Genomic DNA, 24,976 nt, shown 5'->3' on the forward strand with positions numbered 1-24,976 from the left:
GAATAACTTCAGCTCTGTCTCATAAAACAGGTACACAAACATTTCTAAAATTAAAATAATGAATATGAGCCTAATTCAAGCATAAAAGAAAAAAAAATTATTTCATTTCAATACAGCATCGCCGTGTTTCCACACATTTAGTGCATTAAAAAAAAGCAAAGTGTTTGATGAAAACGACCACACTGAAACACTATGTCCAAAAGTGGTCCCACTATTCAGCCAATTTGTTCTTTCATGTTCTCAAACAAACAGCCAATCAAAATTCTGTCCTGACACAACATGTGCCGTAAACCCCCCCACCCCTGCGCCCCAGAGGATCTGTGGGACGGATGGACACCGCTATAAATGAAATAAACAAATTCAAAGCAGCACCTTCAAGGCTCTGGAAGGCCCCATGTATATTCATCATGCTTTCACTGCAAACTGGTGTTGTCAGTAAATGTCTAAAAGCATGTGTGCGCCCTAAATTACTTCCTTACTGAATGAACGTCAATTGAAATGATAGAATACAGCCGTTTATTTGCACTGTTATAAGCAGCTGCTGCAAGATAAACTCAATCCGACATGCTGCTTCCTGAAATGCCATTTATATCTGGCTAATTGTACTTATTGCTGGAAGACGTGAAATTTGAAGACTTTCACATGATGACTATTATAAAAGGATGCTGTGTCTATTATATTATAAGAGTTTTTGTATTGTGCAATATCTTCACTAATCAAAAATAGGGTATTCAGCGAATTTAAAGATGTAAAACTTTGAGAAACTCCGAAGATACTTTTGCAACTCTTTACATCATGCAGAATCATTTGAATCAGTGAGTCACTATCTGCAGATTTTGCTCTGATTATTGCAGATTTTCTCTAAATGGATCATTTGAATCAGTGAGTCATTAACTGCAGACTTGTGGCTAAAAGGATTATTTGAATCAGTGAGTCATTACTGCAGATTTGCTCTAAATTGATCATTTGAATCAATGAGTCATTGACTGCAGACTTGTGCTAAAGAGATCAACTGAATCAGTGAGTCGTTACTGCAGATTTGCTCTAAATGGATTATCTGAATCAATGAGTCATTGACTGCAAACTTGTGGTAAAGAGATCAATTGAATCAGTGAGTCATTACTGCAGATTTGCTCTAAATGGATTATCTGAATCAATGAGTCATTGTCTGCAGACTTGTGCTAAACAGATCATTTAAATTAGTGAGTCATTGACTACAGGTTTTTTTTTTTTTTTTAAATGGATGACTTGAAGCAGTGAGTCGTTAACTACACACTTGCTCTAATGAATCATTTGAATCAGTGAGTTGCTGACTTGCTCTGAACATATCATTTGAACCAGCAAGTTGGTAACTGCAGATTTCATTAATTACAGATTTGCTCTAAATGGATCATCTGAATCAGTGAGTCATTCACTGCAGACTTGTGCTAAATCGATCATTTGAATCAGTGAGTTGTTCACTGTAGATTTGTGCCAAATTGATAATTTGAATCAGTGAGTTGTTAACTGCAGACTTGTGCTAAAATGGATGATTTGAATCAGTGAGTCATTAATTCCAGATTTGCTCTAAACGGATCATCTGAACCAGTGAGTCATTCACTGCAGACTTGTGCTAAACTGATAACTTAAATCAGCGAGTCACTGACTGGACATTTTTTAAATTTTTTTTTTTTTTTAATTTAGTATGTATTTAACTGCAGATTTGCTGTAAATAGTTCATTTGAATCAGTGAGTCATTAACTACAGATTTGTTCTAAATGGATCATTTGTTCCAGTGAGTCGTTAACTGCATACTTGCTCTAAATGGATCATTTGAATCGCTGAGTCATTAACTGCAGACTCGTGCTAAATGGATCATTTGAATCAGTAAGTCATTAACTACAGATTTGTTCTAAATGGATCAGATGTACCAGTGAATCGTTAAATGTAGACTTGCTCTAATGAATCATTTGAATCAGTGAGTTGTTATCAGCAGACTTGCTCTAATGAATCAGTGGGTTGTTGACTTTCTCTGAGTTAATCATTTAATCCAGCAAGTTCACTTTCAAATGATGACTATTATAAAAGGGCTTATTTTTTGCTGTGCCTTTTTTAATTAAAATAATTAATCGTACTATGAAACATCCTCCCCAATCAAAAAAAAAAAAAAGGGTATTCAATGAAACTAAAAATGCAAAACTTTGAGAAACTTTAAAGTTACTTTTGCAACTCTCTTACATCAGGCGGGATAGATATGAATAAATGCACATACTCTACTGTAAATGCATGGTTCCCCACAGTAATTACAGAGACCTACCCCAGTGCTCACGGTGAGGTAAACTAAATATGACATTTGGAAAACCATGGAGAATTTTTTGAGTGAAATCTGCTAAAGATTTACAGTGTATTGCATAGGTGTTTTCATCTAAGCAAAGAATGAAAACTTTGCGCAGAGTATATTGGAGAACTTAATGATGTTGAGTCTCTTAAGTATGTTACTGTATGTGTACAAGCAATAAGTTGCTGGCTGCAATTTAAGTAGTGACAGGTTTAGGGTCCCACGGTCTGGCTTAGTGTTGTCCAAAATAATTTCATATCATTATTTTGAAGCATATCAACTTGAAATATTTGAAAAAAACAAAAACAGCAGGGATTTACTACTTACTAACTAACTAACTAACTAACTAACTAACTAACTATCCAACCAACCATCCATCCATCCATCCATCCATCCATCCATCCATCCATCCATCCATCCATCTATCCATCTATCTATCTATCCATCCATCCATCCATCCATCCATCCATCTATCCATCTATCCATCTATCTATCTATCTATCTATCTATCTATCTATCTATCTATCTATCTATCTATCTATCTATCTATCTATCTATCTATCGTTGTGTCCGAAACCGCCTACTACTCAGTAGGTACTGTATTTGAATTTAAACATACTACTCGGCCGTTAGAAAAGTACGTTCTATACAGTATGAATGTGAAAGTATTAATGGAATTCGGACGTACTACATCCGCCATTTTGTCATGGTCACGCGACCTACCTGTGTAATTTGCGTCGCTTCAGTCCCACTCATGAATTCGCTCGCGGGGCATCATGGTTTAGCGCAGCGTGCATGAGATGCGCACTGCAGAATTTCGCTGGCAGTAGTAAGTCATCCGGGTACTTCTCGCATACTGATTTTCGAATTCTATGTATTCGGACATACTACTCTGCTCGCATACTGATTTTGGCGTACTATATAGTATGGAAGTATGCGGTTTCGGACGCACCATCCATCCATCCATCCATCCATCCATCCATCCATCCATCCATCCATCCATCCATCCATCCATCCATCCATCCATCCATCCATCCATCCATCCATCCATCCATCCATCCATCCATCCATCCATCCATCTATCTATCTATCTATCTATCGAATTGAAAAAAACTGAGTTTGCAGACTTTAAGTTGCTTCATTCTTTAGTTTTAGCCTCAAACACAGTCGACTTGCATTCTACATCACTGATTAAGCTAAAACAACTTCTTTAGTATTCTAATGAAGAGTAAAAGTCTGTATTTACCTATAGCCAGTGCATTTGAGTTCTTGTGTGAACTATCCCTTTAACTGGTAATGAATCTAACCTTCGTGTAAAGTGCCACCAAGTTATCAGACGCATCTTGGCACCAAAACAAAGCAGACGAGTTGTCAATTTAGCCTTAGCGAAGTGTCGAACATCTCGAAATCCATTTAAAGCTCTTACATCTCTTTTGCTTGAAAACCTATCACAGTCATTTTGAACTTTCCCGAATAATTCCGCTTTAAAATTCCATTCCGCTTACTTCATGAAAGGATCCCCCCGCACTTCCAACCCCCATGAAAGTGCTTTTTTAAACATGTACTTTATATTATCATATTCACCCTCCAGCCAGACTTTTCCAGACTCCACACAATCCTCTCTAACAGACAGTTCTATCGAAAACTCTGTGGGGAGTGGAAAGCATTGTGGAACTGAGGAGAAGAAATGATAGTAACTATAAGAAAAAAGGCCCATGTAGTTTGAGAATCTTAACCACAGTTGTAACATTCCTTATTTGCTGCACTGAAAGGACAGCATCATTAGACATGCGTTTGCAACCTCCTCCTAAATAACTGGAGAAGAGGATCAGGAGTTTATTTGGGCTAAAGCTGAAATGCCCTTTGGTGCCCTATACACACACTAAGCAGTGTAATATGCTTTACTAAACGCATTACTAAAAGAAAGAGTGTGAGATATCAGCCACCATCCTAACCTAATGTCGTTTACTCTATCTACGGAGTGCTAAATCTAATAAACTGATCTAAGGAGTTGCTCTAAAAAGTATTCTTGGTCCTCCACTGCAGAAGCTGAAACGTATTAGGTTGTTGTTGGAAGGCGGAATTCATTTTTTCATCAGGTCTTATTAATTATGCATCATGTTTGTGTCAGAATGTAATCTGCATCCAGTGCATTTCAGGACGTGGCCAACCAAAATACATATTTCATAGAGAATAAGCCTTTGTTTCTCTGAGTATTCCTGTATGTGTAGAGCAAAGGGTGCAATTATGATTTTTAATATTTTTGTGGTCAAATATACATTTAAAATGCATTTTTGCGATAACACTTTACAGTAAGATTCAAATAGTTATTGTCAATTAGTGTATTTAACCTGAACAAACAATAAACAATACATTTATTACAACATTTTGGCATCTTTGTGAAACTTTAGTTAATACAAATAAAGTTGTTCATTGATAGTTCATGCAAGCAAACAGACTACTAACTAATATTAACAAGCATGTAAAAATACAGTAAATTGAACTATGGTTAAGAAAATTATTTACAAATATTGTTCATTAACTAACATTACGTAATGGAACATTAATGTAAGTGTGACCCTTTTTATTATTTATTCATTCATTTGTTCATTCATTCATTCATTCATTCATTTTCTTTTGGGCTTAGTCCCTTTATTAATCAGGGGTCGCCACAGTGGAATGAACCGCCAACTTATCCAGCATCTGTTTTATGCAGCGGATGCCCTTCCAGCTACAACCCATCATTGGGAAACATCCATACACACTCATTCACACACTTACACCACGGACAATTTAGCTTACCCAATTCACCTGTACCACATGTCTTTGGACTCGTGGGGAAAACCAGAGCACCCAAAGGAAACCCACGCAAACGCTAGGAGAACATGCAAACTTCGCACAGAAGCGCCAACTGATTATGCCGGGGCCTAAACCAGCGACCTTCTTGCTGTGAGGTGATTGTCCTACCCACTGCGCCACTGTGCTGCCCCCTTTTTATTATTATCTATTAAAAAAAGTCATTTATTGTTGCAAAATTGTTGTTGTCACACAGTCATTCAGAGCTAGCTCTCTGCAACTCTCGCATGGTCACAAACGGAAGCTAAGCAGGGCTGCGCCCAGTCAGTGCCAGAATAGCAGACCACATGGGAAAGCTAAGTTGCTGCAGGAGGTAGTGTTAGTGAGGCCAGCAGGGGGCGCCCAACCTGTGGTCTGTGTGGGTCCTAATGCCCCAGTATAGCGACTGTGACTCTATACTGCTCAGTGAGCGCCGTCTTTCAGATGAGACGTTAAACCGAGGTCCTGACTCTCTGTTAAAAAATCCCATGATGTCCTTCGAAAAAGAGTAGGGGTCTAACCCCGGTATCCTGGCCAGATTTGCCCAACGGCCTCTGTCCATCATGGCCTCCTAAACCTCCCCATATCGTAATTGGTTTCCTCACTCTGTCTCCTCTCCAACAACAAAGACTATACTGCTTACAGAAATTAAGATCTTTTAACATAGATAAATGATAAATAACAGATAAATACATTTAACATAGATAAAGAACATGTTTTACAGTTCACACATTCAGTCACTGTGGACATTTTCTTTGCTTTGTTGGTTCAATTCTCTAAGTGTGACAAATAAGAGTTGTTTGGAGAAAATTGTGAACCTAGGAAGAAAAATAACAGGGAGAAAACAGATGACCATGGCTCAGTTATACCATGGACAAGTTTTCTGTCAGATGATTCCCATCCTATACACCACAAGTTTTACCTTCTCCCTTCTGATATTCGATACAGAACTCCTATTAGTAAAACAAATCGGTTTAAACTTTCATTCATCCCTTTCATTCATCCCATTAGGGTACAATTTGTATTGTACAATTAGCTTTTGTATATTATGTGTGACATGCTTATATGCTGCAACCAAATTGTCTTTGGGAAATGAATAAAGATTGACTGACCAGATAATACCATGCATCAATTTTCAAATGTTAGCGCTTGTGACCAGTTAAACAGCTGATAACAAAAATGGGGTCAGACTTTATTTTGATGGTCCGTTTGTTGAATTTAAGTTACATTGCAAAGTTTATTAAAGTCAGTTAAATGTCTGTTGAAGGAGCAGTATCAACAGATATTAAGCAGACAGTCTACTAATACTCAAATGGACCATCAAAATAAAGTGTTACCAAAAACGGCTAATAACAAAACAAGTTTGCGCTCACTAGTGATGAATGAGTGTGGTCATGTGTTGAGTGTCTATGTGTGTGTGAGTGTCTTGCACACTAAACAGAGAGAGAGAGGTTTTGTTTTTATATGTGAGCTGTAAGTTCTGTTTAAATAACCCCAAACTGTCTAGGCAATTCAGTTGAAAACTAGCATTTTTTGCAATAACATCACACCATGCTTCTTTCATTTAATTGTTTTAACTCAAATACATTGTTGTGTATTATCTCAGTACAAAAACAAAAACAAAATAAAACTATACTATACTATACTATTCTATACTATAGTATACTATACTGACGTGTTTGATTCTCTGAATGTTGCATGTGAAGCAACCGGATGCTGTAAAGTATCATAATGTACTAGAATCATTTTAAATATGCTGATTTAATGTGCAAGAAACATTCATATCATTATAAAAACATTCATATCATTATGTCATTGTAAAATAAACAGTAAAGACAGTGAGGAAGTGGCAAACCAAATATACATGTAATAGAAAACAAGCTGCTTTCTGCATGTAAAGCAAAGTTATTGTGTCTGACTCCCAATTAAATTATCCCTTTCACTTGCTTTTTGAACCCTAAAATGGAGGATTTTGGCAGAACAGCAGGTTAGCAGCTTTTCAAAGGAAGCTTACGTTTGGGAGACTTCAAAGACATTGTTTGGATCTCCTTTCTGGATGCTGTATGTAACGGGATCTTTTTCACGGTCCGTTGCCTGTAAATAACAGAAAGCATTTTTGCGTTACACTAATTCAATTATACTCAGAATGTGTCCTTCTACAAACTTTACCAAGACGGTAACATTTTAGGATGACTACACAGTATGAATCATTTATTAAGCATTAGCAATCAGATCATTCATTATTTGTTAAACATTGACTCTACATTAATACAATAATTAGTAAGCAGTTTATAACTACAGCTACAAATGCTGTATTCTTGACTTAAAAGTAGGGCCAGACAGACATTTTTTACTATTTCTGCGCAGAATTTTGTAAACAATCTGCGGATTTATGCAGAACGATTTTGGGAGTATCATAACTAAAACCTTAATATGTTAAATAAAAAAATACCTTTTTAACTTTTATTTAATGTTTACAATACAAATCCAATTAGATTTACTTAATTTGGTAAAAAAAAAAAGCAAGTCTCATATAATACATCTACTAAAAGACAGAAAATATTAGTTTACAAACTGTATTGTAAATAAATCATATGAATATTTTCATATTAGCAAAAAGTTATACTAAAATTAATTTAAAAACTGAATAAATATGGATGTACACGCATTAACACTAGTAAATAAACAGAATCAATGATCGGCTAAAAATCTGCTGAAATCTGGAATTCGGCACCTGCAGATTTCGTGTGGGCCTTCTTATAAGCACCTGTATAATGTGCTTAATGATTGTATTATCAAACTTTGTTAATGATACAGATTTCATTACTAAATTAAGTATTGCATTATGTACAAGCTTGTTTAAAAATAGTTGGTGTTTAAGACCATTCCGATTGCGTAAACTATTCAAATGAACATGTATACATCTTATTATTCAGGTACATACTAAGTTACTTTGTATGCTAATAAATGCTTTATTAACTCAACTATATCCAAAAGAAGACAAAACTTTAAGTAAGAAAAGCATTAAAACAAGTGGTGGATGAGTTAAAGGTGCAGTAGGTGATTGTCCTCCGAAACACTTTTGGTTGTGCTGGTTGAAAGTCTCTTCACATTCCAATAGTAATGATTAAAGTGATCTAAATGTATTTATGTGTATTTTTATATTCTGGGTGAGGCATAAGACTTAAAATTGTTCATCCAATTAAAATTTGTCAAGCTGTTAATTCCCATAATTCTGATAAGTAGCTCAAACTGTATGTCAACAAATGCAGATTTGTAAATCTGCGCACCCCTGTTCATGCAGACACATCCACTGTTTAGAATCCTTAATAAACATTGGAGATACTTTTGCATGCTTGAGGAAGGATAACACCATGGCTTAAGTATTTCCGTCAGACAGGTAATGGTATGTTTTAAAACTATTTCAGTCAGGCAAACCTGATGTAGATTGTGTTGTATTATGAATGGGTTATATGCACAGAAGCATTGTTCAGCCACTGAAATCTCCTTGCGAAAGATTGATGCGACTATTTTCAATTTCATAAGGGACCTTTTGCAGCATCCATAATGTCGATTTTTATTTAGTTTAACAACAAAAAATCAGTAAATAATCCGCTTAGCCTGCTTTACTGAGGTGAAGGTTTTATATTCACATCAGATTGACTGAACAACGACAACCCGCTCTTTATATTGTTTACCTTGTTACTTTGAATATTCAGTCTAAAGTAGCATGTGAGTATGGCTGAGTAATAAGTGTTATTCCTGCACACTGCCAGCCAAGCACCATAGTCGCTTTAGGACAAAGCATGTGAGAAATTGAGACCAGCAATCCTTGCATGCATGAAATATTGTACATTATGACAAGCTTTGCTTGCTACACAACTAAAAATGTGCTAGATATAATACACTTTTTAATTTGGAATGGTAGTATTATAAAGGAAGGGACTATTAAAAAAACTATTAAAATTATTAAAAACTATTAAAGCTATTATGCAAATGTTAGCATTTTGGCAGATGACCAACTGCACCTTTAATGATGACAGAAATCTAACTTTGGATGAACTATTCTTTTAAATCTTGTATTTTTAAAACTTTTTTTTACTTCTGCTGATTTCATTTAGCCTTTGAAATTAATAAATGTTGTGTTTATTTGTGAAAAGAGCAACTCGTCAAGCTTACAGTTAAAGAAATAGTTCTCTCAAAAATCCACATTTACTCAGTTTACTCTCCTTTCAGTGGTGCCAAACATTTTTAAGTTTCTTTCCTCTGTTGAACACAAAAGAAGATATTTTGAAGAAAGCTGAAAACCTGTAACCATTGACCTCCACAGTAGAAAAAAAGTCTTCCTTTGTGTTCAGCAGAAGAAAGAAATACAAGCTGGTCTGAAACAAAATCAATTGTTAAAAACTGTCTGATATTTTGACTTTTCCTTCGGAGGACAAAAAAGAGGGTTTTTAAATAGTTGTAATACATACTGTGTAAAGTGTTGAATCTTATACAACATATATTTATTAATCTATTTAAAGAAAGAGTAAATTAGGACAGATTAATTTTTTTTAATCTGTCTACCATACCCTAAAAGGAGAAAAAAATATTGGGAAAACCAGGATAATGCTAACTTCTTGCTTGGCCTATTAAATACAGGTAATATTTATTGATTGCAGCACTCAATTAGTCATAAATATGGTCTATAAACAGGTAATGGCTCATATTGGTAAGTGACCTCCATTACCTGTATGTTGAGCAGTGTGGCTCCAGTCCTCATGGCTTCGCTGATCTCCAGGCTGTAAACGAGCTGAGGGAAACGGGGAGGACTCTGGTTGTTGGGTGGCAGAACTTCAATGTAAACCGTAGTAATGGAACTCCTGGAGAAACAAAAAGCAAAACAATTAAACAAATATATCTTATTCCCTCACCTGGCTGTGTTCCGAACTCGAGCGATCCGACTAAATAAGCAAGATTGTGAGGTTGACTTGAAGGTTGTTCGGAGCCTTTATAATCATGTCGCCTTCTAGGATACTTTATTTTAGCATTTGCATGCATCCTTCAAAGACTAGGCAACTGTAAAATGCATTATGACAGACTGTGACAAAAGAGAAAGAGAAAAAAGAAAAGTTACCTCATGAGATAAAAGTAAATGCTCTCAAAGTCTAAAATACAGATCTTCAAGTTTTTTTAATGCTCACCAAGGCATTATTATACCATACATTATTAAACAAACTATCATTGTTGTTGTTCTGTCTGTTTATTCATTTGTAATTTTTTTATTATCAGAAATCAGAAATCATACCAATAGCATAATAGATTGACTGCTTAAAAAGGTTTTTAAAAGTTATTATGAACAGTTTATGGGTTTTCAAGGAAACTTCTGTGATGATTTATAAATATTTTTTTATTTATTTATTTATTATCTATTTATTTATTTATATTGTCACATAAGAAATCATACCAATATGATGATTAACAGCTTAAGAGGATTTTTGAAGGCTATTATGAGCATTTTAAGGATTTTAAAGGAAACTTCTGTGATTAATATTATTATTATTATTATTATTATTATTATTATTAGTAGTAGTAGTAGTATTTGTTTGTTTATTTTATTTTTTATAAGTTGTCATGTAAAATGTTTGTTTGTTTGTTTATTAATTTATTTAGTCAGTTACATCAAAATTCATATCAATATGCTGATTAACTGCTCAATAATCATCATATCATTATCATAGGGTAAAAGTAATAGTAAAACTTTTTAGATGTTGACAAAAAATGTTTATTACAAATAAATGCTTTTTTTATTATTATTATTCAAAATTTTTGTTAACAAAAAAATAATGTTGAAAAGTATTTAATAAAATAATGGTATGACTTTGAAAAATGTAAAAAATAAGTTACTACATTTTCTAATTATCTAATAAAATGAATATTTTGAATGAATATTCATTCATTCATTCATTCATTTCCATTGGCTTAGTCCCTTATTTGTCAGGGGTCACCACAGTGGAATGAACTGCCAACTAATCCAGCAGAAGCTTTTTCATAGCGGATGACCTTCCAGCCGCAACCCAGTACTGGGAAACATCCATACACTCATGCATTCACACACGCTCATACACTACGGTCAGTTTAGTTTATTCAATTCACCTATAGCGCATGTCTTTGGACTGTGGGTGGAAACAGGAGCACCAGGAGGAAACCCACCCCAACACAGGAAATACATGCAAACTCCACACAGAAATGCCAACTTGCCCAGCTGGGACTTAAACCAGTGACCTTCTTGCTGTGAGACAACAGTGCTAACAAACAAACAAAAAATGAATAAATAAATACATAAATAAATAAATAAATAAATAAATAAATAAATAAATAAATAAATAAATAAATAAATAAATAAATAAATAAATAAATAAATAAATACATTTTGAGTTTTAAAGAAAACATCTGTGATGATTTGAATTGTTTGTTTATTTATTTATTTATTTATTTATTTATTTTAATTTTTTAATTTTTAATTTATTTATTTCCACAAAAGACAGTTTCCACAAAACCATAATTTAATAAATTAGACTTTTCAATCAGAGGAAAAAAGGGAAGCAGATAAAATAAGTGTAATACTCTACATACTGTATATAGTGTTACATTTTATAAAGCATACTCAAATGACACTACTACACTGCCTATAGTTTGAGATTATTTGGTTTTCTATTTCTATTATTAGTGCACCACAGACTCAGTCTTACTAAACACAACAACAGTTTTCCACTCAGTTTCAGTTTTACAAACGGAGGGATGATTTAACCGCATTTTCTGAAGTAATCATGCGATATAATCAGATGCTGTCGATTGTGCACGAGCAGCATTTTTGTATTGACTCTAATATGGATTTTCTGTCTTTTTGCGAAATAAATCACCACAAAAGCTTCCTCCCAGATCTGAACAATTCTCTGTAAGTCTAGCTAACAATAACAGCCCAATTGCTTAGGTTGTTTTTTCTTCTATCTGGATGTTTAGTGAAAACCCAACCTGGTATTGTCATTGTTTTATGACACACTGTATCAAGGCGCTCATTTACGTGTGCAGAGGCAAATTGGATTGGGGAGAAATCTCACTTTGGAAATGTTCCAATACGGTGGATTTAATGCCAGCGCTCTCATAAAAATTTAAAACGGCAAAAAAATAAGAGATGAAAATAACTATCTGGTTCTCTCGAGCTCAACTGCCATCTGTCCAACACATATAATAGCACACCTGCTGCCAGCTTTAACCGTAAAGCTCTCAACGCTCAACAATATTTAGGCCTATATTGTAAATCTATGCTTTTGAATTGCTTATAATATTTCCATCCATTCTGATTACAGTTTAACAAAAAACAACACGCATGATTGTTAGTCATACAAAAAGCTTAAAACAATGTTAAAAATGCAGGATTCCATACAATTAATTACATTGTCCTTACATAAATTGATTAGCTATTTTTTTATTTTTATTTAAGTTGACTGAACATAAAACCATCAAGTTGTGACTTAAAGGGCACATAGGTTACCCGTTTTTTCATATTTATAATAAGTCTTTTGTGTCCCCAGAATGTGTCTGTAAAGAGCCAGCACAAAACACCCATCAGAGTATTTATTATAGCTGTTAAAAGTGTCTGTATTATAGCTGGGAAAAGGTTGTTGCTGTTTTTTTGCACTGGGCCTTTAAGGCGAGTCATCCCCGCCCACCGATCCCACGTGCCTGTCAGCAACATGTCAGGAAGCAGATCTCACGTAAGGTTTGTGAGAAATACTACAGTAAGAACTTTACCAATTAGTATTTGATGCATTTTTTTGTGGAGTTGCAACAATGAGCTCACGCACAAACAGCGCAGACACGCAGACACACACACACAGGCTGTGCTGATGAAGTGAATCTGAAGTGAATGGCTGTACTTCATTACACACATACACACATTTTAAAACATGATAAACTTGTAAAACTCACTCTTAATCACGTTTGATGATGACTAATGATCCTAGCAAACTGAATAGACCTTTTATTCCCGGTTGCTTTGCGCTCGTCCTGTCCTTTCGATATGATTTTATGCATTACTACGGAGACATGTTAATGCGGGCAGCTGTCAATTAATATTGGTGGGCGGGGGGACCGCACTCCTACGTAAAGTTGCGGTCGATCTGAAAACCCCTCCAATTGGTCCACCGTTTTTATGTTGTTAAATTTGAAAAAAAAAAGGACTGGGTGTGTTTATTTCACCCCAAAATAACAGTATATACACTATACTTACACACATGTCTGTCCAAACAGCTTGAAAAGTAGATTTTTCACCATAGGTGCCCTTTAAGTCAATTTTAAATATGTGGTTTGAACAAGCAGCAGAATAATAATAATAATAATAATAATAATAATAATAATAATAAAAATAATAAATGAATAAATAATAATAATAAAAATAATAAATGAATAAATAATAATAATAATAATAATAATAATAAATGAATAAATAATAATAATAACAATAATAATAATAATAATAATAATAATAATAATAATAATAATAATAATAATAATAATAATATTAATATTTGGAGTCTAGGTAAAAGTTTTATCATTTTAAAAATACTGTTAATTGTTGTAAATAATACTTTGCTTTTTGTAAAATGTAGCCAATTTGCTTTCTAAATTACTTTATTTATTTATTTTATATACTTTGTGAAATAGCATCTTGTAGTCTTAACCCTAACCCTAAGACTACAAGATAAGAATTTTCTTTCATGTTTTTTGGGTGCTTTTTGGGTGAACTATTCTATTAACCGAAATGAACTGCTTTGGTTAACAAAGTAATAATGCAAAATACTTCTGAAGCATTTTTTAATCATCAATGTTAATTTTGAGCATCAATACATTGAAAAGTTTAATTTGTACAGTGACAGTAAAGTGTCCCCGTCACTATACTGGGACATTAGGACCCACTCAGACCACAGGGTTTGTCATGTGATTTTTTTTAATGAGAGTCAGAACATTGGTTTAATGACTTTTTCAAAAGAGGATTCTCACTGACAGTATAGTGTCCCCATCACTATACTGGGGCATTAGGACAAAAACTCCAAGGATTGCCATACGGTTTTTAATAACCACAGAGAGCCAGGACCTTGGTTTTACATACATTTCTGGTGTTTGTAATATTTATTTATTGAATCTTGATATTTAAATAACTAAAGCTAAAACTAAATTAATACACAGTTACCATAAAACCTCAATTTAGATAAGTGTTCATTTTGTAATGTTTTTAATAATATTATTGGTATAAAGTTCCAGGTTTTGCGCTGTAAAAAAGAACCTTACTTTTCAGCTCAGTTTACTTGTTGCGCAAATTAGATGCTCTTAAACGAGTTCTCAGATAGTAAAGCGAAACAATGTATTTCCTGAACTTCGCCTGCCCTCGTTTCTGTCTCTCTGCCTGCTTCTGCTGTATTGATCCAGTGGTCAGCAAGTATTACAGAGGGAAGTGACGGCTATGAATTGGACAGGAGGGAAGGCAGCGGCAATTAGAGTGGAAAGCGCTTAATTTCCGCTCTTCCAAGTGTCAGGTGGACAAGAGCAGGAGCCAGTATTGGCAGAGTGTTCTCTGGATATTTCCAAAGCAAAATCTGTCACCATGCAGCGTTGTATTGATCGAAAACAGGGCATGTGAGGTCGAGTCTTCTGTTAGAGAGTGAGAGGGACACACTCATTGGGTTTCCAGCGAGCTAAACTTTTATGGCCATTACATTCTGAAAATTCTGGCAAATTGGTAGTACCTAGAAAATCTAAACCTAAATCTAAACACATTTTAAAGTAGAAACTATCTTATTTGCAAACCTTTGTTCAATAAATGACTAATTAGCTGCTTATTAATAGTACGGTGCTAATAGGGTTTAGATCTTGTGTAGGATTATGGATGTGAAATAAGATCATAGTTTATCCGTTCTTATAAACCGTTAAGATCTTAATAATAAGCAGGTAATAAGCCCTAGTAAATTGTATGAATTGTTACTTAAGCAAGTGTTACTTTTTCCCCTTATTTAGTACCTAAAGTCTGGAACAGTCCTCCTAGCACAGTGTGCACTAACTGCACATCTGATTGGTTGGAAGTTCCAAGTTCGACCAATCAGGATGAGAAAGTTTTGCATGCACAAACCAAAAGCTCTCCGTCACTACAGTGATAAAACTATAAACAGAGTTAACTTAGTTTTCAATAAATAAGTGATTTAATGCTTCACAGAGTTATGCAAGGTCAAAGTTTTAGGTTATGGCAGATGGTATAGCACCTGGCATGGGGATTTTACTTTGCATATGCACGCTCTGATTCTGACAATCAGCAAGGCATGCTATGCTTTCAAAGCAAGTGTGATAAAATGACCCAGCCCAAGGCACCTGCAAACATGGTCGTGTAGTGTTAGATACAGAATCAGTGGTTCAGATCAGCCACCAAATAAGATATAAGAAGGATGCACTGGACTATCAGGACAGCTGAGAGGATTGCTGGTGTGAACCTGCCCAACATCAGGACTTGCAGGTAACATCATTGATTCATTTATTTCCCCTCAGGCCATATCCAACTTAAATAGCACATCAGTGAGTTGCTACCTGTTTTCTTATAGTCATAATAAATATATAATAAAATAGTCATAATAAAAAAACGACCTAATTTTAAATACTTTTAAACAATAATGCTTAGTTCTTATTTTGTACAGTTAAAAAAGTCAACAAAGCACATGCTGCACATTAACCATTTATGTGTATATAGATAACATTTTAATTGTTTACTATATTTTGCACTTAACTAATTGTCCTTTTGTGTTCTTGTGTTGATATGTATGTGTGTATGTACACTGTAAAAATGCTGGGTTCCACACAATCAATTTGTTTTGGGTCAACATGAAGAAATTAAGTTAACTTAGAAGTGATTTGAGCATAAAATAAATTAGTTTTACCCAACCCACCCCATATGATCTTTTTAGAGTGAGTCAACTGTTAACAACTCACTGATTCAGATGATCTTTTTAGAGTGAGTCAACTGTTCAAGCCTCGCTGATTCAAATAATCTTTTCAGATTGAGTCAACCGCTAATGCCCACTGATTCAATTATCTTTTTAGAGTGAGTCAACAGTTACTGACTAACTGATTCAGATGATCTTTTAGACCAAGTCAACTGTCAAAGCCTTACTGATTCAGATGATCTATTCAGAGCGAATCAACTGTTAAGTTCTCACTGATTCAGAAGATCTTTTCAGAGCAAGTAAACTATTAAAGCCTCACTGATTCAGATGATCTTTTCAGAGCGAATTAACTGTTAAAGTATTATTGATTCAAATGATCTTTTTAGAGCGAGTCAACTGTTAACAACTCACTGATTTAGATTATCTTTTTAGAGCGAGTCAACTGTTCAAGTCTCACTGATTCAGATTATCTTTTTTAGAGCGAGTCAACTGTTAACAGCTCACTGATTCAGATGATCTTTTAAGAGCGAGTCAACTATTCAAGCCTCACTGATTCAAAAGATCTTTTCAAAGTGAGTCAACCGCTAACGATTCACTGATTCAATTATCTTCTTAGAGTGAGTTGACAGTTAATGACTTACTGATTCAGATGATCTTTTCAGAGAGAATCAACTGTTAAAGCCTCACTAACTCAGATTATCTTTTCAGAGCAAATCAACTGTTAAAGCCTCACTGACTCAGATTATCTTTTCAGAGCAAATCAACTGTTAAAGCCTCACTGACTCAGATGATCTTTTCAGAGCCAATCAACTGTTAAAGCCTCACTGATTCAGATGATCTTTTCAGAGTGAATCAACTGTTAAAGCATCACTGATTCAAATGATCTTTTCAGAGTGAGTCAATTGCTAACAACTCACTGATTCAATTGTCTATTTAGAGTGAGTCAACTGTTAACAACTCACTAATTCAGATTATATTTTTTAGAGCGAGTCAACTGTTTAAACCTCACTGATTCAGATTATTTTTTCAGAACAAGTCAACAGTTAAAGCCTCACTGATTCCTGAACTTTTAAAATCTACATTACATGTTGTTGTTGATTGCTAGTTTCTTTATAAACTGGGTTGGCACTATTTCCATCTAGCGTAGATGAAATGAACGTGACTTCGATTTTTAGCTGATATACCTTCTCTGGGCTGTGGGGCCGTTGTCGGTGGCCCGGACGGTGAGGGCGTAGGATCGGCCGACAGTCAGGTTGACGCTAGGCAGCACTGTGATCACTCCTGTGCAGTCATTGATAGTGAAATGTCCCTGATCCCCCGCCAAGATCTTGTAGCTCACCAGGCCGTTGGGACCATCATCAGCGTCCAGTGCTGTCAGCTGAAAAATAAATGGGTGCCGTTACTTCAGAAAGAGCCCGCAAAGGTGCTTATTCACCTTCATCACTGTCCAAGCTTGCGAGTCATCATGTCCAGGTCATGTTCACTTCTCAGATTGGCTAAAACACTCAGAAATCACTGTTTCAGCACATTCAGGGACTGGCAACACTGGATTTTTAGTGAATACTGACACTTCTTTAAATTTTAGTGCTGAACTGGCAATTCAAGTGTTTTTTTTTTCACTTGAAATAAATGGTCACATGGTCTTACTGTCCTAACTAAATAATTAAAAATCAAGGCATGATCATATTTTATTTTGGTAAAATGAGTGTAAACTAGAGGTATTTGCCTTTCATATAAGCCACTTCTGATGCCAAATGATCAACTAGAAGAAGATTAAAAGACTTTTGTCAGGTAGTGTAGATAAGGATTTAATTAACAATCTTTTTAAAGAGACAACTACCAGTATATACTCAAAGAGTTAACCTTTTCCATGATACAACTTGTACTGTTTCCTGTACTGACTCTCCGGGTCAATCTTTCAGTGTGTCAGAGCAAATCTGTGCTCTGCTCATGTACTGATAGCAAAGGAATCAGTTACGCACACAATCCCAAAGAAAATTCCAGTCAAGTCACAGATTAAACAGAGATCCGAGCAATTATTCCAGCAATAATCCCCCCTGTAAATGTGAGAACTACAACTATTAATTCAAATGAGCGGATTATGTGTGAAAAGCTCTGTAGGAGTCTTGTTTTTCCAGGAAAGACATCACTTGCACTTGTTAAGTATTGCATGGAGTGTATATTTATAGAGTTTGTTTCACTAACTGAAATCGGAATACACTTTCAATCTAAAATTCACAATCATTTAGATATTTTATTATATTGAAAAGTGATTTCTTAAGCGAGACTCACGCCAGTTTTTTTCACGCTGACCAATTATGAAATCTGGAACGCAAGGAGAATCTTGACAGCATTTCTTTGCTTAAAACACACAGTTTGAAAATCATACAATACTATGTTTTATTAAGATTATCCATGTTATGTGATCTCACGTAGAAAAAGAGTTTCATTAGTTTACATTTGTTAACTAGCATGCTAGCAGTTTCACAGTCACCCTGTATGTTAAAAAGAGTAGAGCATTTTACTCCTTTGTAAATGCCCTTTATCATTATTTAAGGAATGCTTTGACTTTTATTTCACTATATTCACAAACACTGTACTTTTTAACTGGACATATCCATTTGCATCTATTGATGAATCAAGGACTAAGTTCATCATGCTTTAGAATCAAGGCTGAATCGACCCTCATAAATAAAGCAGTAGCGTAGTGCGTGGAAACATGCAAATTAAGGGGCGGTAGTTATAAGATCCTGTTCCTATAGAACAAGAGGCTAAACAGTTATGGATGGGTAAATAGGGAATGATCCGCCTAAACCACCTGTACTATCAGCCTGGCTTTATGCTCGCATACAGTATCAATCAATCAATCAATCAATCAATCAATCAATCAATCAATCAATCAATCAATCAATCAATCAATCAATCAATCAATCAATCAATCAATGATATTTTTAAGGTGAGTCATCAGTTAACGACACACTGATGCAGATGATCTTTTCAAAGTTAGTCAATTTCAAAGCAAGTCAATCAATCAATCAATCAATCAATCAATCAATCAATCAATCAATCAATCAAATGAACAACTGAACAATCAATTAAACAATAAATCAAATAATCAAACAATCAATCAATCGAACAATTCATCAATTGAACAATTGATCAAATAAACAATTAAATAATCAATCGAACAAGCAATTAAACAATTGATCGAACAATCAATCATGATCTTTATAGAGTGAGTCAACAGGTAACGGCTAACTTATTCAGATGATATTTTCAAATCAATCAATCAATCAATCAATCAATCAATCAATCAACCAATCAATCAATCAATCAATCAATCAATTAAATGATTAATCAATCTATTAATCTGATCAAATCTATCAAATCAATCAATCAATCAATTAAACAATCCATCAATTGAGTAATCAATCGAATAATCAACCGATTAAACAATCAAACAATCAATTGAACAATCAATCAATCATTATCTTTTTAGATTGAGTCAACAGTTCACTGATTCAGATTAACTTTCAATCAAATCAATCAATCAATCAATCAATCAATCAATCAATCAATCAATCAATCAATCAATCAACCAACCAATCAATCAATCAATCAAAAAAATGGAATCAATCAATTAATCAAATAAACATTAATCAATAAACAAATTAATTGAACAATTAAACAATCAATCAACTGAACAATCAATTGAACAATCAAACAAAAATAAACTGATCAATCAATCAATTAATAGTGCAATGGAACAATCAATCAATTTATTGAACAATAAATTGAACAATTAAATCAATCAATCAATTAATTAAACAATTGAACAACTGAACAATCAATCAATAAATCAGTCAATCAACCAACAAATTAATTAAACAATCAATCAAACAAGTAATTGATCAATCAATAAATAAATCAACAAAATATTTGAACAATTAAACAATCAATTAATCAATAAATAAATCAGTCAATCAACCAACTAATTAACTAAAACAATCAATCAAGCAGTCAAACAAGCAAATAATCAATAAATAAATCAACAGATTAATTTACCAATTGTACAATCAATTAATCACCTAAACAAACATTTGAACAATCAATCAAACAATCAATCAGTTGATCAATTAATCAGTCAATCAACCAATTAATTGAACACTCAATTAATCAATCTTTAAAATAAGGCTTTAAATATTTAATTAATATTAACATTAATTGTATTATATTAATATTAATAATATATTAATAATCTTACTTATTTTTGAAATACAGACACCATCCTGATAAAGGAAAAAAGATTTAATTCCAGTGAAAGAGCAGCACACTGAATACCTGTAAGACTGGGTCCCCGGGCTGCATGTCTGTGTAAACGTTCACGCCGTAGGAGACGTTGGGGAAGGTTGGCGTGTTGTCATTGGCATCAATCACAGTGATATTAATGGTGACCGGGGCGCTTTCCTGGACTCCATCCGATGCGATCATCTGCAGACACACAGTAGCATTGAAACTGTTAATATTAAAACGTGAGGCGCATTCACAACAACCACATTTGTATCTTAACTTCGTAATTACACATCGCACACAGACGAATCACTGTAAATTAGCCACTTTAAAATGGCAAAGCTAAAAGCGGAATTTGAAAATTGCTACTAACTGCACATCAGCAAACAGATACTGGGAGATAAAAGCAGATTTTGCATTCCCCCTTTTGCTTATTGTGATAGCAAAGGCCTAGCCAAATTATTTAAATGAATGCTTTTGCGTGGAAAGAACAGTCCATTGGCGGTTCTCCCAAATGCCTCGCTGGCTGTCAACTAGACTAATGGGAAATCACAGAGAGGTTGCGGACTGCGCTGCGAGAAGGGCGAAGTGTTTCTGTCAACCTCCACATGGACTAAAACAGCTTAGGCTTGAGGAGAGAAAGAGGTTGTTCAGTCATATTATCAATGAAAGACAGCGTGTTGTAAATTAGCGAATATGGATTTTGTTTTTATTTATTTATATATTTTTTGAAGGCTGATGCCAACAAAAAAGCTGACATTTAATTTAAAAGGGTATTGCGGGGGCTTGTTAAATCTGATGTCATTTCCATCACCCTGTGTTAATACGCATTTTGAAGTATCGCATGACAAACAAGTCATGGAAACGTCAAATTTCCAATAAAAATCCCTTAATTTGCTAAAAGTGTTTTGTAAATGCTCACTTGAGGTAGTTTTGGACATTGATAAGCCTTAAAACTCTGACGAGTTTTTTTTTAATTTATTTTATTTTTTTTATTAACTGGCGTAGCAAACATTACAATGTGACTAATCAGCTGTTTCTATTATGCTTGCTTTGTTTACCGTAGGTTGCTAGGTTACCAATGCTACAGTCAGACCCTCTAAAGGCCCTTTCACACCAAACACGATAACTATAAATATAACAATAAAGATATAGATCTAAAAATCATTCACAGTGTAAAAAATAACAGTTCACCCTACAACTACAATGATAACGATAAAAACGCAGTTTACTGTAGGTTGCTAGGTTACCAATACTACAGTCAGCCACTCTAAAGGCCTATTCACACCAAGCATGAAAACTATAAATATAACAATAAAGATTTAGATCTAAAAATGATTCAATGTTAAAGAATAGCACAGTTCACACTACAACTACAATGATAACGATAAAGACATAGTTTACTGTCGGTTGCTAGATTACCAATACTACAGTCAGCCCCTCTAAAGGCCCGTTCACACCAAGCACAATAACTATAAATATAACGATAAATATATAGATCTAAAAATTGGTCATAGTGTTAAAGAATAGCACAGTTCACACCACAACTACAAGGATAATGATAACAATAAGGATGCAGGGTAAAGTCTAGATCGGATATGCGGCCGGCCGGAAGTGCGATATGCAAATTAAGAAAGCAGCACTTTTTTAATGACACTGTATAACATTAATTAATATTTTTACAGTACTGTGAGGGTTGGGTTTAGGGTTGGGGTGGGGGTAGGCGTTAAAAATACATTTTATTGGGTAATTTAATAGATAACATAACTAATACTCAGTACAACTACAGTTTTTACATTACTGTGACGGTTGGGTTTAGGGTTGGGGTGGGGGTACGTTAATAAAATACAACAAATAAGAAATTTAATAATTAATAGAAATAATACGCGTTAACTTCCGGCCGCAAACGTATCCGCTCTAGCAACAACCAGGATGCAGCTCACTGTATTTAGTTTACTGTGGGTTGCTAGGTTACCAATACTTCATTCAGCCACTCTAAAAGCCTGTTCACACCAAGCAGAGTTTCATACTGAAGGATGTTCATTCTTTGACTTCCATAGTAGTTTTTGGTTTCTAGTATCGAAATGAAGTTGCTGTTTTTTCCCTAACATTAGTCAGACAATCTTTCTTTGTAACAGAAAATTAAAAAAAAAATATGTATAAACACTTTAGTAAATGGTAATGACATTTTTTTGTGGGTGAACTATCCCTTTAACTGCATGTAAAATACTGGTATTTTCACTTAACGTAAACACACTTAATGAATATTGTACTAACACTGCCTATAAAAAATAATGCACAAAAAGCACATTATCGCTACTTTCCCCCAACTTTAAGCACTGGTACACAATCTGACATGCACAGAATAAATTTAAACCCCATATTTATTTTTTCTCAAACACGCCTGTCTCTATTCCGTTCTCTCAGCTTGGATCTTTCATATGGACACACAGACTGCCACTGACAGTGTACACATATTTTTTTATGCAAACTATGCACACAAGAATATCTAAAAGCAGGATTTATTGAAGTCTTGGAGAGTTGTGGCATTAGATGCATATTAGTTATTCAGAGACTTGTTTAAAATGCATATTTGCTGAATGGAGTATTAGAACATTTGCCTTTTCAATTACCAGGCAGAACTGTTAAACAAAGAAGGTAAACTAATGAGGACTGGGAATGAAAGCTAATTTCAAACGGCGTGAACTGTGCACACAAGGCTTAAGCATGCACACTGATTTATTTTTATTTTTTTTTTGCATACAAATGTTTTCTTTTTTTTTTTTTTGCACTAATTAGTTTATCTACAAGCTGGCAACACCATTGTTTCACAGTCAGAAAATAAACTGAATAATTAAAGACACTTAGAAACCCTGGAGAGAAATGTCGTAGACACTGAAAGTTGACGTGTGGCAAATCAGTTTAACACTTGATATATATAAATCATAATATCAACTGCCATGCTAATGCTAATCATCTAATAATTTTAGATGTTAATACATTTCCCATTATTATTTATTCATTAACATACTGCTAATTCTTCAGTTGAGAAAAACCTTTTAATTGAGGCTAATACCTTTTTATTATACAAATGTGTATTAAATACTCTTTATCATTCATAATATCCCTTTTAAGAAGCCCCTTATTTAGCATCATAAAAGGTCATGTTTTGGTTTTGGGGGTCTCCAACAACAGGCTGATATGCACGCAAGGTCAAAATACCCTTTCGTTGTCTTATAATGTGCATTTGTTTTACCTAATTATCCCAACGACTCTACTGCATCGACGCATTCAGCTAAAAGATCCGAACCCAAAACGATTCATTTATTTGACTCTGAGTCGATTACTTTTTAAAGAATTATCAAGAGTTCACACTTGGCTGATGATTGGTAATGAGCTAGTTTGGCACGCTGTCCTGGGAGAGAGCCCAGAGCTCATGAGATCCTCGAGCCCGGGGCTCCCTCCCGTTTGCAGGGCGAGAGGGGAGTTTGAGCTCGGGTAGATCTCAAGAACCCCTCACTCCAGTACTACCCCAGTGATCACTACAATACTTTCCAAGCACTTTTCAAAAATGCTAAAGCTAAAAAAGAAAAAAAAAAGCTCAACTGAAACACTTTCCTCTGTGTTATTTGCACATTTGAGGCATACAAACAATGCCAAGCCTCTTCAAAATTAGTATCCACGACAACATGCTAACAACCTAGCATGCTGGCTACATTTCCCCACATCAAATACAACAATATAGTATCTTTATAACACTGATTACATCGATCAAGTTGTGACCATGGCTATAACGATCACCAAAGTAAATATCCCAGCAATATTCGAAAATGCTAGAGCTAAAAAAAAATACAATACGTTCCTCTATGTTATTTGTAGATAAGAGGGAGAGTAAATAATAAGGTCTTTTCCATTTTTGTCTGAACTATCCCATTAATAACACTCCAACCCTGCTGAAAAAACAACTTAAACAAGCCTAAGAAAGTTGACTGTTTTTTTGCTGGTTGACTAGCCTGGTTTAAGAGGGGTTTTGGCCATTTTCAGACTGGTTTCCTGCCATTGGTCTTAGCTAGTCAGGCTGGAAAATGACTAGCTAAAACCAGCTTGGTTTAAAATGGACATAGGCTGGCTAGGCTGATCAATCTGATTTAGCTGGTCATCTCCCAGGCTGGAAATGGCTGGAAACCAGTATGGAATAGCCAAAACCACTCTAAAACCAGGCTGGTTAACCAGCCTAGGTTGCCCAGCTGAAAAATCCAGCTTAAACCAGCCTAGGCTGGTTGGCTGGTTTTAGCTGGTCGACCAGGCTGGTTTTAGAGGGGTTTTGGCCACTTCAAGGCTGGTTTTCAGCCATTTCCAGCCTGGTCTTAGCTGGTCAGGCTGGGAGATGACCAGCTAAAACCAGCTTGACCAGCCGAGCCAAGCTGGGAGTCCAGCCAAAACCAGCTATATCCAGCTTAAACCAGGCTGGTCAAGCTGGTTTCAGCTGGATTTGGCTGGTCATTTTCCAGCCTGACCAGCTAAGACCAGGCTGGAAATGGTTGTAAACCAGCCTGGAAATGGC

General features: G+C 34.8%; 1 protein-coding gene across 49 annotated transcripts in view; it reads right to left on the bottom strand.

The window, feature by feature from the left end:
• The window catches only part of pcdh15b (protocadherin-related 15b), a 506,664-nt gene that overhangs the window by 164,645 nt on the left and 317,043 nt on the right, over positions 1 to 24,976 (bottom strand). For all 49 annotated transcript variants that reach the window (XR_012387602.1, XR_012387597.1, XR_012387592.1 and 46 more), the window contains 4 exon segments: positions 20,464 to 20,613; positions 17,307 to 17,500; positions 9,885 to 10,017; positions 7,167 to 7,246 (listed from right to left, as the gene is read on the bottom strand). Coding sequence is in view for 22 of the 49 variants with exons in the window: in XM_073917607.1 (XP_073773708.1) it covers positions 7,167 to 7,246; positions 9,885 to 10,017; positions 17,307 to 17,500; positions 20,464 to 20,613 (557 nt within the window). In the remaining 27 variants the exon portion in view is untranslated.

This window comes from Danio rerio, chromosome 12 (assembly GCF_049306965.1).
Source record: "Danio rerio strain Tuebingen ecotype United States chromosome 12, GRCz12tu, whole genome shotgun sequence".
Lineage (NCBI taxonomy): Eukaryota > Metazoa > Chordata > Actinopteri > Cypriniformes > Danionidae > Danio > Danio rerio.